The sequence below is a fragment of the Gadus morhua genome, chromosome 2 (assembly GCF_902167405.1).
Source record: "Gadus morhua chromosome 2, gadMor3.0, whole genome shotgun sequence".
NCBI classification, from domain to species: Eukaryota; Metazoa; Chordata; class Actinopteri; order Gadiformes; family Gadidae; genus Gadus; species Gadus morhua.
In genome coordinates, this window is record NC_044049.1 from 23,303,824 (window position 1) to 23,316,793 (window position 12,970).

Genomic DNA, 12,970 nt, shown 5'->3' on the forward strand with positions numbered 1-12,970 from the left:
GAGCACGGCCGAGGAACGAGGCTCCAGCGTTGCCAGATTGGGCCGCATTTCCCCCCAATCTGGCAACCCTGGCTGAACTGGTACAGACAGGGTTGCAAGATTGGGTGGAAAATCTGGCCCAATCTGGCAACACCGCCGGGCTCCTCGACGCTGCTGCTCGGGGACCACAACACGGAGCGCAGCCGACGGAACGAGAGCGACAAGCCGGGTATGAACTCCGCGACAATCCGCTCCAATCCTTCGTCCCCTATGAACCTGTCTGACTGACAACCACCGGAACATTATCTCCACCCATCAAGCTTTCTGATAAACCTAATATCGGGTAAGTCACATTACGGGGAATGGGGGAAATCGAGGGGGAAAGGTGGCCGGATTCGCCCGGATCCCTGAGTTGTATTCACGGCTACGAGACAGAGAGGGGGGGAGGGGGTCGGTAGAAAGGGCTATGAACCACGGGCTAACTCCGGACAAGGGTGCGGTTACCGGGTTAAACGCCCCCGAAACACAACGCACCCATGTCTATTTCTTAGTCTTTTTCGTGTATATTGTGATTTAAATGGCGTGTGGTTCGGGGACACGGTTCTCCGCTGTCCGAGGCCGATACGGAGCGGGTATTGCGGCTGAGCTAACGTTACGTTAGGTTAATGTAACGTTTACGTCAACGTTGACGTTAAGCCTGGTTGTGTGTAACGTTGGGATAAAGTCCGTATCGTAGTACTCGGTTTAGGCTATTTCTTAAGGCGTTTCAACCCGCTTCGACTGCATCAATACGGGGGACTGGACTGAATTTGCCCCGTAAAATTGCTACTTGAAACAGTCCAAAGTACCGCTGCTTGAAGGGACTGGAGAGCCAGTGGACCACTAGAGACTGTGCACCCCATCCGGGGTGGTGCCCACTGAACGCGGTCATTCCCTGTGTCTGTCCGCCCGGTGGTTGCATATTTCGGGTTTGGGTGGATGCTTGGGGGCTGAATTGTAAATCTCCTCATGCTCCGGGTCCCTCAAAGCCTCTCCTAAACTGTGTGTGTGTGTGTGTGTGTGTGTGTGTGTGTGTCACGGCGGGTTGACCGTGTACAAATGGCAGTCTCCCCTTGATGAGGAGCTTGCGTGTCAGGTTAATTAACTCGCAGCTGATTTATGGACGGCCACCCCTGTACAGCAACAGGAACCCACCTGCTCCCCGGACCTCCAGACCCTTGGTGTGTTAAAGACCGCAGGACTGCTGGCAGCTTTATTTAGCTGTGTTCAATGTTATGGTTGTGTCTGTCCGTGTGCGTGTGTTGAGTTTGTTCCCCTTTTGAGTTGGGATGTGTAGCTGACGTGGTCTGCTGCTCGGTTTTGCAGAGTAGACTAATTATGGCTGGGCCTTTTAAAATGGTCAAAGTACGGGGTCTGAAGCGACACTGGTCTCATCCCTGGTCCAATACCAGACCTTCAATTGGTTTATGCTGCAATGTGAAACCAACCGTTAGTTGGAACTCTTAGCATGGCGTTTGGAATTTGACTGCTTTGCCTTTTTTATGGTTTCTCTTCCATACTTCCTGTTTCCCAGCCCGTGTGTAGTTATGTGTATCTTGAAGTGCCCGTGGCTCAAGTTAAAATATGATCTCAGAATTCACTGTCCGTCCTTGAAAGACCCATCTGACAGGACATGTATGTTGCTCTGAAATTCTGTTCACTGTATCCCCCAAGACTTTCTAAGCTTCCTTATTTATTCATGGATTTGTTCGCCAATGCTACAGGTCGCATATGATTTGGTCTTTATATTTGCCTGAGAATGACAGAAGCATTTAGTTTATGATCAAAATTATCATAAATGAAATGATAGTCAATTGCATTTGCTATCGTGTGTTGTGAATTGAGCCATAATTCCGAGAGACCTACAATGACCCACGGTGTGCATCGCGTGTCAGTCTGGGTAAGGTAGCGTAAACTACCTACGAGCAAGTCTTTGGCTGGAGCCTCTCCTGGTTTAATGGACGCTAACTCTTGATTAACCCTAATCCAGCGGACCCTCTGCACGCTGATTCATCCTGCCACCTCTTCTTGGCAGAACAGTAGGGCTGATCATACCTAGCTAACACCCTGCCTCCTCCCTCGGTGGATTTGGAAGGCCTTAACCATGGACATGACGTCTTTTGGGCCCAGTCTGCTCCACAATCATGTGGGTCCTTTTGAAAACAAAAAGTTTTCACGGGTTTTCAAATTCCTCCAATGGGGAACAAGTCTCGAGACCAAACTCTCTGGAACCGATGTAGTGTGGGAGTCGATAGTTTAGTTTCCCATGCATACTTTTGGTCTGTGTAGTGTAGACATGGCCTTGCATGACGGTAGCCAGGGGTATAACAAATCAATGACCTGCTAATACCCTTTGAAAGCTCACGGTTGACTGGTGAGCCGGTTCTATTGGGGCCATCGAGTTGATGATTTCACAGAATGGAGGGATAATTGAAGAGTGCTTTGAGATGAACAACGTCAACAGGAAGTGGGTTGGTTTCAGCCGTAGCGCACACGTAGACAGATGAGAGAGAGAACGAAAGCAATGAGGTCATGGAGTTATTGTATTTATTTTTTTAACAACACCTCAATTACTGACGCATGACTTCTAGCTGAGCTTCTTTTATGGGATATGATCACCATGTGGTGGCCAGCTTAAGTTCAGGATGAAGTTGTTTGCTAACTGTCTCTCCCTCCCTCTGTCTCTCTGATAATAGTGCTTTTGTTACATATTTTAAATGGTTAATGCTGAAAGGGAACAATAAATCCATAAATTATATCAATAAAGTTGAGCGCCCAGAATGGTTTCAGAGCTCTGACACGGTTACATCTGCCATAGACCCGCCTTCCCCTCACTCTGTCTCTGGTTCTCCACAGTGGAGGGGGACACACACACACACACACACACACACACACACACACACACACACACACACACACACACACACACACACACACACACACACACACACACACACACACAGACACAGAGAGAGAGTGTGTTGGGCCTTGCAAAGGCTGCACAATGTTCCGCGGTGAAGAGGGGGTTAAATAAATCATGTTGCTCGTCCAGCGTCACGTGCGCCCTGGCTCCAAGGCCTCAGTCCAACGCCCCAGTGCAACGCGTGCCAGGCCCCCTCCAGCCCTCGGTCACAGTCGGTCGGTCTCAACACAACACAACCGGGCCTCACGTTGTAGTCAGCAGTCGGTCTCAACACAACCGGGCCCCATGTTGTAGTCAGCAGTCGGTCTTAACATAACCGGGCCTCACGTTGTAGTCAGTCGGGCTCAACACAACACAGCATGGTCTTCATGTTGTAGTCATTCGGTCTCAATACTACACAACCCGGTCTTGGTGTTTTAGGCAGAGTTGATTTCTACATGACACAACCCGGTTCTCACTTCACTGTCAGTTTGGATTTGTTGTGCGTCCATCCTTCATCTGTCAGTTGATCATCTCTGTCACACACACTCTCTCCCTGTCCTCTTAAATAAGCCCTCAACTGATTGAATCCTGTGTTGTTATGGTTGGCGTCTTAGTAGCTGAAGCCATATTAGATATTGTTGAAGACCAGTTTATTGGTTGCAATTCAACGTGATTAACTCTGGTTGGAAACTCCTTTAATGCTTGGCTTCCTTGCCCACTTTTCTTTTTCCAAAATCGACCTTAACGTAACCTTTTCATCCCGTCTATCTGAATTACACTCGTACCTTTAATGTAACCGTAATGCGGCGTTCGTCATCAGATCGGTGACCTAGTGATTCATCAAACCAGATTAATACGTTATAAATATTAATAGCTAACTAAACGGTACAGATATCCATAGGGGCCTAGGGGAAGAAATCCAGTGCAGACTTTCAAATGTCTTTCTTCTTCCTCCCCCTTTTGGCTCAAGTTTGCTCTGTATTTGACATTATTCAATCAGTTGATGCAACTTTCAAAGACCAAAATCGACGTCTCAAATGTCAGTCTAATTTGCCAAACAGCAAGTTCACGCCACCAAGCTAGTCCAGCTAAGCTAGTTCATAAGAGTGTTGTGGGGGAGGGGCTGTCTTCCAGCTGAAGGGTCCTGAGTTGTGTTCACAACATCCACATAATCACCCAGTGGTGTGTGTATGGGGGTGTGTTGGCCTATCAGGTGGAGTATTGGGTGGAGGGTCTAGGCCTGTCGGGGGTTGGGTGCTTGATGGATGCATGTCCTTGGTGCCTCGCTCTCTCACTCTGACTGACTGACTCTCTCTCCCGTGTCCTCCCAGCTCCCCCTCGTCACCATGGAGCTTCGAGTCGGGAACAAGTACCGCCTCGGGCGCAAGATCGGGAGCGGCTCCTTCGGAGACATCTACCTCGGTGAGCGTGAACGGACGCACCGTGATGCAATGTTTATTCTTAGCCCCCCGTCTGCGTTCTGCTGACTGCAGCCGGCCGTGTCTTAGACACGTCCCTCTGACTGTACGTCATAACAGGGGTATCGTAGAATGGTATTTAATGTGTGTGTTTGTAGGGGCCAACATCGCCACCGGGGAGGAGGTGGCCATCAAGCTTGAGTGTGTGAAGACCAAGCATCCACAGCTGCACATCGAGAGCAAGTTCTACAAGATGATGCAGGGAGGAGGTAAGGAGACTAGGAGCCGAGGAGACTAGGAGCCGAGGAGATTAAGTGGTCCTCAAGATGATGGGGAGGAGTTAAGGAGACTAGAAGATGAGACCTTGGTAATGAGACCAAGAGGTTAGGGACTAGGTGGTGAAGAAAATAAGAGACTAGGATATCTGGAGGTGGGGAGACTAGTAGGTAAGTTGACTAGGTGAGGGGAAAAAGGGGGTAAGGAGATAAGGATACTAGGGCTAGCTCCCTCTGTAGTTATGATCATACCAGATTCTACTTGACGGTGCTGAAGTCCAGTGTAGTGTTGACCAAATACACAACACCACTTACTACTACTGTACTGCAGTAGACAAATGACAACATATTGTTGACGTTGGTCCTGTTCGGATGACTGATGTGCGTTTGTCCCTGTGTGTCAAGTTGGCATCCCGTCCATAAAGTGGTGCGGGGCGGAGGGCGACTACAACGTGATGGTGATGGAGCTTCTAGGGCCCAGCCTGGAGGACCTCTTCAACTTCTGCTCCCGCAAGTTCAGCCTGAAGACAGTGCTGCTGCTGGCAGACCAGATGGTAACACACACACACACTCACTCATACAGACACACACAGACAGACACATACAGACACACACGTATACAAAGACACACGCACACACTCTCTCGCACGTTCAAACCCCTTCACCCTTTAAGTAGAGAAGTGGAAACACTGGAAGAGTGACTGACACGAGAGGCCTACCACAGGACATGTGATGGTAGAAGGCCTGAGGAAGTAGGCCCTAGCATTCAGTCACTGACTCACACGGCACCATGAAGCTACATGGGGAAGTCAATGTTAGATAGCATTAAGCTAAAGACTTGGAAAGCAGCATAGTGCTACATGGCCATTTCAATCATAGGTAGCATAAAGTTAACGATTCAGAAAGCATCATGATGCATGGGGAAATTAATGCTAAGATAGCATTTAGCTAAGGACTCCAAATTCCATGTAACCACATGGGAAGGTCAATGCTAGATAGCATAAAACTAACAACTCCGACAGCACCCTAAGGCTGCATAGGAAAGTCTTTAAATAATAGCATTAAAAGTCCTTGCCATTAGACAACCATAAGCATCAGTGCACATTAAACCCTATAGATTCAATAATATATACATTTTCTCTAATCTGAAAATGTAAGGCTGGCAAAGTGAAGTGATGGGGGTGCGTATCAGTTTGGCAGTGTAGCTGATTGAAGTCACGTCTGGTTTGTATTGTATTCAAAGACGTAACATGTTATCTGGCATGCATGTCAAATTGCAGTAATCGAGGTAGAATCAATTGATTATCAAAAGGCTATACGCTAGGCCGAGCACCGAACCAGGCCAACGAGAGAGGTCTGTAAACAAAGGCCAGCTCACAGAATACAGACGAGCAGCATGTGATGGCAGCACGGGTTACAAAGGTCAAGGTCAACATTAACAAACAGGATGCTCACACAGGAAGACATTTAGATTGAAGCTGAGATTATTATTAACCGTTAGCTGGAATGACATGTAGCCACCACATAGTGGCGCTGGTCTGTATTCCAGCACCACTGGTCCAGATATTACATCCTTGTCATTGTAAAGACCCTGCTAGATGGAAGTGTTCTATTGTCAGATTAGTGATGTTTAACAGGGTCATTATGTACGTTCTCACGACAATGCAAGGGCCATGCTACTTGAGTGATACCATATATGAAAAGTTGATTACATTTTTATGCTTGCTTTCAATAAATGTCAGTTATTTTGGCATAATTTTGAAAGTTAAACATGATCCTAAACAAGAAAACGTCAACTGACAGATCATTACTGTCGGAAAAAATGTATTCTCTCAATACTCGATTTCATTTGAACTATTCTGCTAAATGTAACGGTCCCACAACTGTTCTGTACAGACTCAATGCATGCATTTCAAACAATTGTGCCTCCTCTTTATCGACGGGGGTTGTCATGTTAAAAAAAAACAAAAAAAACAATCTTTTTGTTTTAATATATTTTTTACCAAAATTCCAATCATGTCCCCCCCCCAGATCAGCCGCATCGAGTACATCCACTCCAAGAACTTCATCCACCGCGACGTGAAGCCCGACAACTTCCTGATGGGTCTCGGCAAGAAGGGCAACCTGGTGTACATCATCGACTTCGGCCTGGCCAAGAAGTACCGGGACGCCCGCACGCACCAGCACATCCCCTACCGCGAGAACAAGAACCTGACGGGCACCGCGCGCTACGCCTCCATCAACACCCACCTGGGCATCGGTAAGAGGCACCCGCACAGCACACGCACAGCTCTCATACAGCGCTGTTGTCTGACCGAGGTCTCTAGGATTAAGAGAGAGGGGGTGGTATAGAGTCAGGGTGGGACAAAATATTGATACGGCGATGTATCATCAACCTTCTTCATGTGATTCGAAAATCGATATGGTACCGCCAAATACGGATGTTTTGATTAATAAAATAGGGAACTCTAAATGGATTTCCCTGCTCCCAGTGTCCACTCGATTGCACCTCGAGGTGGCCCTCAACACTAGACGGGGTAGCCCCGCCCGTTATGCCGGCGATTTGACTTCGCCCAGCACAAGGGTCTGGAGAAGAGCAATACATTTATTTCTACGTTTTTGCGTGAGCCAATCACCAAGCTGGCTTTTCCCCTTGGCGCGCTATTGGCTGATTTAACACAATGACAGGCAAGTGACGGCAAACAGCCAATCGCGTACAGAGTCAGTTGAACTAGGCCCATTGATCACGCCTCTTGTGCTGAAGATAATGACGGCAGCTTCCCCACACCACCGTGCAATCTACGATTGAGCTTGGTCTGGCAATAGCCAGACTAGCTCAACACATGACTGAGGGAAACTTGAACGGAAGTTAACTAACCAAAGTCGAGAAACTGAAAAACTCAGTTTGGACCATGAATAAAGAAAGAAATTAAGCACTTTCCGCCCCTTTTCACAGTCAATTCGTATCCATAGTTGACATTTATGATAATGTATCGTTATAGGATTGTCTCGTTATATATTTTGATTATCACAGAATCGCAATATTAGCCCAAGTATCGTATCGGGAGTTACCCTGTGATTCCCACCCCTAGTGTAGAGTACTGACTACGATACATGCACATTCCAGCTACCCCCAAGCTTCAGGCCGTCTTCCCCCCTCGCTCCTCCGTAATGAGCTGGATCTGTTTCTCATCTTAAGCGGCGATCAAGTTCCTGGTTTCTAATCCAGTTGTCCACTGCTGTAGGCGTCCACAGGATTCCCTTACCTCCACCTGCTCACCAACATCTCTGGAAATACTCCCTGCAAGTCCCTTTGGGATAAGAGCATCTTCTTAATGAAAAGAGGTAGAAGTAACGCAAGTTCCTCTGGGGCAAGCAATGGGTCCCGAGCGAATCTCACATAAACCCACCCTCTCAGTAAAACGCTGCGCAACCTCAACAAGACCTGAAATAAAGAAAAGGGTGGGGCCCCCCATAGCCTCTGTGCGACTATGGGGGGAACCGCCACCATCACCCCCTCACCGCCCCCCCTAGAGACGCAGACCTACATCTCTCCCTGCTGCTTGATGCCGGGATCCGTCTGAGGCTGTGAGTCATGGCAGCTGGCTCTACGTCGTCTGCAGCCCCCTGACACCGCTGACACCCCCCCGACACGCGTTCTCCCACGCCTGCACTGGCGCTCTTCTAAAAACCTGTCGCTCGCCTTGACTCTGCCCCGTAGCATCTGCTGAGGCACCTAATGATGCCTCCTGAATATGTTGGACCGGGCGCAACTCCCACGCCGTGTGTGTGTGACAAAAATGTGTTCACTGTGATTTACAATGTCAGAAAAGGTGTATGTATTCAAAGAACCAGTCATTCATGTTCCTCTCTCTCTCTCTGTCTCTGTCTCTGTCTCTGTCTCTGTCTCTGTCTCTGTCTCTGTCTCTGTCTCTCTCTCTCTCTCTCTCTCTCTCTCTCTCTCTCTCTCTCTCTCTCTCTCTCTCTCTCTCTCTCTCTCTCTCTCTCTCTCTCTCTCTCTCTCTCTCTCTCTCTCTCTCTCTCTCTCTCTCTCTCTCTCTCTCTCTCTCTCTCTCTCTCTCTCTCTCTCTCTCTCTCTCTCTCTGTGTGTGTCTTCTCTCTCTGTGTCTTCCCTCTGTCTCTCGCCCACAGAGCAGTCCCGGCGTGACGACCTGGAGTCCCTGGGCTACGTCCTCATGTACTTCAACCTGGGCTCGCTGCCCTGGCAGGGCCTCAAGGCCGCCACCAAGAGGCAGAAATACGAGCGCATCAGCGAGAAGAAGATGTCCACGCCCATCGAGGTCCTCTGTAAAGGATACCCATGTGAGTACTTAGATCTAGGTCCTGTGTAAAGGATACCCATGTATGTCTATAGATCTAGGTCCTGGTTAAAGGATACCCATGTATGTCTATAGATCTAGGTCCTGTGTAAAGGATACCCATGTAGGTCTATAGATCTAGGTCCTGTGTAAAGGACCTAGATCCTCCTCCACCTCATGCCTCCTCCTGTCTGACCCCACAGCCGAGTTCTCCACCTACCTGAACTTCTGCCGCTCACTGCGCTTCGACGACAAACCCGACTACTCGTACCTGCGCCAGCTCTTCAGAAACCTGTTCCACCGCCAGGGCTTCTCCTACGACTATGTCTTCGACTGGAACATGCTCAAATTCGTACGTCGACCACCCTTTGTTGGCCCGCTCTCGTCTTCTGGACTTGGTTGACTGAACTCTTGTCTGGACGTCGTCCAAATATTACGTCCCGATTTTGAGTATTTATGTATTTTTGTAGAATAAATCGGCTTTAAAAAATAAGTAATGTACAACAATTACGTTACTAAATGTGTGTTTCCCCGCTCTTCTAAAAGACCAAGAAACACACATTGAGAACGTAATTGTATAACTAATATACAAAGTCAATAACATTTTATATGGGCTGTTTTAATATTTCTATAGTGACAGATTTTCCCGCCTTAACACAGAATGTTTTCCCTTTGATGTCCCGGCAGGGTGCCAGCCGGACCGCCGAGGACGGTGAGCGGGAGCGCAGGACGGCGGAGGAGCGGGACGACCGGGGGGCCCCGCCACGGGGGTCCGCCACCCGGGGCCTCCCCCCGGGGCCCAACCCTCCCCCCGCCAACAGAGTCCGGCACGCCGCCGAGCAGGCCCTGTCGAACCCGGCCTCGCGCGTCCTCCCATCAGGTGAGCAACCCCCACGGGTTGGCTGGTAACCGGAAGGTTGCTAGTTCGATCCCCTAGCTCCCCCTTCTCCTCCTCTGGTTATGAAGCGCTGTGTGAACGCAGTCCGTTCACGACCTCCGTCTCGCTCCCCAGGCAACACGTCGCCGCGGGCCATCTCGCGCGCGGAGCGGGAGAGGAAGGTGAGCATGAGGCTCCACCGAGGGGCGCCCGCCAACCTGTCCTCCTCGGACCTCACGGCGCGCCACGACCCCTCCCGCATCTCCACGTCACAGGTGGAGACTTACGATGACACGCTTTATTTATAGACACTAGCTATTGCTACATGGCAACTATCAAAGACTGCTGCCCAATGCTATCAAGCTTCTATTGATGATGTGTGACTGGTTGATATATTTATTATATTTGGATTTAACTTTCTGCTAACGTGTTGTATTAGCACATTGTGCTAGTCTATTTTAATAGCGTGTTTTGCTGAGCATTACTAGCATGCCCGCATGTTGTGGTAGCCTTTTTTTCCCCTGAGTGTGCTCAGATGTGATGCTAATGTTTTGTGCTCACGTGTGATGCTAACCTTTAGTGCTAGCGTCCGCTGCTGTCCTCTAGCGCTGTCCTGTCAGCAGTGCGCTCGCTGACGTGCTCCTCCTGTGTGCTGCAGGTCAGCATGCCGTACGAGCACATGGGGAAGTGACGACCTCCGACCCCCTCGCGTTGTAAATGAAACCTTAACAGGTGAGGCCCCAGCAGCAGCAGCACCGCTACAACACACCTTCAGACCTTAAGACAACCCGTATGGGGAACACACAGGTCCACGATGAACCGCTGAATTACCTGGATGTTTTTACATTTACATTCAGGTCATGTCGCTTTTATCCAAAGCGACTTACAATAAGTACATTTGACGGAAAAAAGAGAAACCACAACATACGGCTTTCGGTACAGTAAGGATGTTCATAGAACCTAGTGCCAAGCACTAACAATCACTAGGTTTACCCATTCCCCGTACACAAGAGATACATAGGAGAAGATGCTACACAACTGAGTACTACATACAATAAGTGTTGTATTTGTTTTCTGTTTCAGGCCTCCAAGGACTCTGCTCGCTCCTCTGTTTTAGTTTTGAAACCTTTTTCATTTTTCTTTCCTCTTCCTGGATGACGTTTGATTTGAAACATAATTTTGCCATTAAGAGCGATTTGATCTTTTTCGGGAACGGACGGAAAATCCGTATTTGAAGATCAAGTCCGAAGGGTCTCGGTAGCGGACCCCCAGGACACTGGGGGCCCCCATCCCCCCCCCCCCCCCCCCCTCTTCGTCCGACTCCCTCAACAAGCAGTCCTAGACTCTGGTTCACATCCACCGCCCCCACCCCTACAGAGAGGAACACTGGATCTCTCGTTAACCACCCCAGGGTGACCCCCTCCCCCCCCGTCTCCCCCATCACACCGTCTCACCACAGAGACCTGTCTGTCGGATGTCACGTGTCGATGACGTCATCAGAGTAGCCACGGGCAGCCAATCCCGGGCGAGAGCATGTATCTGGGCGGGGACAAGATCTCCCGCTTTGCCGCCTTGGCCCGGATTTTGTTTTTATACTGTTTAAAATTGCATTTTTTTAAACAAACTGTGTGTAATCTGTTAAACTTTTGTTTTATAGAGTAGTATGGGGGGAAGGTGGGGGTATATGTAGGGAGCCAGGTCTGTGAATGAAACCTTATTGGTGGATGCACCCTTGTAGCGGATTGGTTGGGTCTGGGTCAGGGCTTAGGATAAGGTCGCTGTTGGGAGTGCACCAGTACACCATACTGGTTCTGGACTGGGGGACGTAGCGGACGTAGCAAGAGAAGGTAAGGTGGCGTCGGAAAGGAAGAGTAAGTGGTTTTTATTAGCTTTGGTGCCGTCGTGGTTTATTGGTGAACTAGCGATAGGTGCTCTAGCCATTTACACACACACACACGCCGACACACACATGCAGACATACACACCCATACACAGACACACACGCACACAATGCGCTGGGTAGGTGCGACTGAAGGTAATACAAAATAAATATTGTAAAGGCACACAACGCTTTTTAGCGAGGAGTCTTACTATATGTTGGAGTAAATAAACATTGTGACTGAAACTCACATTTCAGCTACATTTTATCCGTTTCCAAAGGTGGTTCTCAATGTCAGCTTTTCTCTGTATTTTGGTTTCATTCAGTTGGTGAAGAACGGCTTTTAATTGTAAAAGAGGGGAGGGGTGGGGGGGTGGAGCGGGGATTTAAATGTAGTTTTTTTTTCCTTTTTTCTTTTTTTACTTAACTGTATATATTTTTTAATTTGTGTAAAGCCAAACTGTGGTTGGTTGTTTTAAGATGTGTGAAGTAGGAAACTGCACCGTGAAGTGCAGTAGCATCAGGGCTGAGGACATTGATATAGGGTAAGCCTCCTGGGTCCACCACGCTTACACTGCCCGCTGGGTCTCTACCATATAATGTATTTATTTAACATGTGTCATTTGTCCGTAGATCTAAACCTGTCATTAAATCCTGTCTCTTCTTTTAACATGCCTGTAACGATCGTGTTCACTACTCTCATCTCACTCCACTAATCTTCACGTTTGTCCACCTCGGATGATGAAATAGGGATTCTTATATTTCCCTTTCTTGCAACCTTGTTCGTTCGCTTATACTTTTTTTTACTTCCACGGTAGATTTTTTTTTTGGTGATGGTCTTTAGCGCCCGGTTAACTCGATGTCATTTTAGATTAAAACCATAACGATCCGTTAAATGTGGTCCTGAGTCGCGGTAACGTCTGTTTCTGTCCATCGACCCAGGGGGCAGTGTAACGGTTGTCAATAGCAACTAGAAACGGTTAGGTGGGCACTGCGGGAAGTCAATTTATGTATTGTGTACCGATATCTTGTACAGTTCTTTAACACACTTTAACTTTATTTACAACAGTATTTGTGTATATTTTATGAAGTAATAAAATGAATGAAAAATACATCCGTTTGCATGTTTATTTTGGTTAACCATTTTTCTTTTGCATTTTAATAGTGTTTTTTTTTTAATAGGCCTACTTTACAAATACATGATGTTGGATTACCTTCTCATTTCACATTTGTTTGCGCATTTGGATGATGGCACAAAACCATGCTGAATTAGAATCAT

General features: G+C 48.2%; 1 protein-coding gene across 1 annotated transcript; it reads left to right on the plus strand.

Annotated features, from left to right (window-relative positions):
* Positions 1–14: 14 nt before the first annotated feature.
* LOC115561318 (casein kinase I) lies at positions 15–12,803 on the plus strand. Its single transcript, XM_030381282.1, has 11 exons — positions 15–322; positions 4,255–4,345; positions 4,500–4,610; positions 5,022–5,170; positions 6,648–6,876; positions 8,769–8,939; positions 9,139–9,287; positions 9,623–9,815; positions 9,948–10,087; positions 10,471–10,544; positions 10,896–12,803. The coding sequence occupies exons 2-10, from the start codon at positions 4,270–4,272 to the stop codon at positions 10,501–10,503; spliced, it is 1,251 nt and encodes a 416-aa protein (XP_030237142.1). The 5' UTR covers positions 15–322; positions 4,255–4,269; the 3' UTR covers positions 10,504–10,544; positions 10,896–12,803.
* Positions 12,804–12,970: the final 167 nt, after the last annotated feature.

Coding starts and splice junctions, on each gene's coding strand:
- LOC115561318 (XM_030381282.1), top strand. CDS start 4,270: ATGGAGCTTCGAGTCGGGAACAAGTACCGCCTCGGGCGCAAGATCGGG. Junction 6,877..8,768: donor CAACACCCACCTGGGCATCG/GTAAGAGGCACC, acceptor TCTCGCCCACAG/AGCAGTCCCGGCGTGACGAC. Junction 10,088..10,470: donor CCCGCATCTCCACGTCACAG/GTGGAGACTTAC, acceptor TGTGTGCTGCAG/GTCAGCATGCCGTACGAGCA.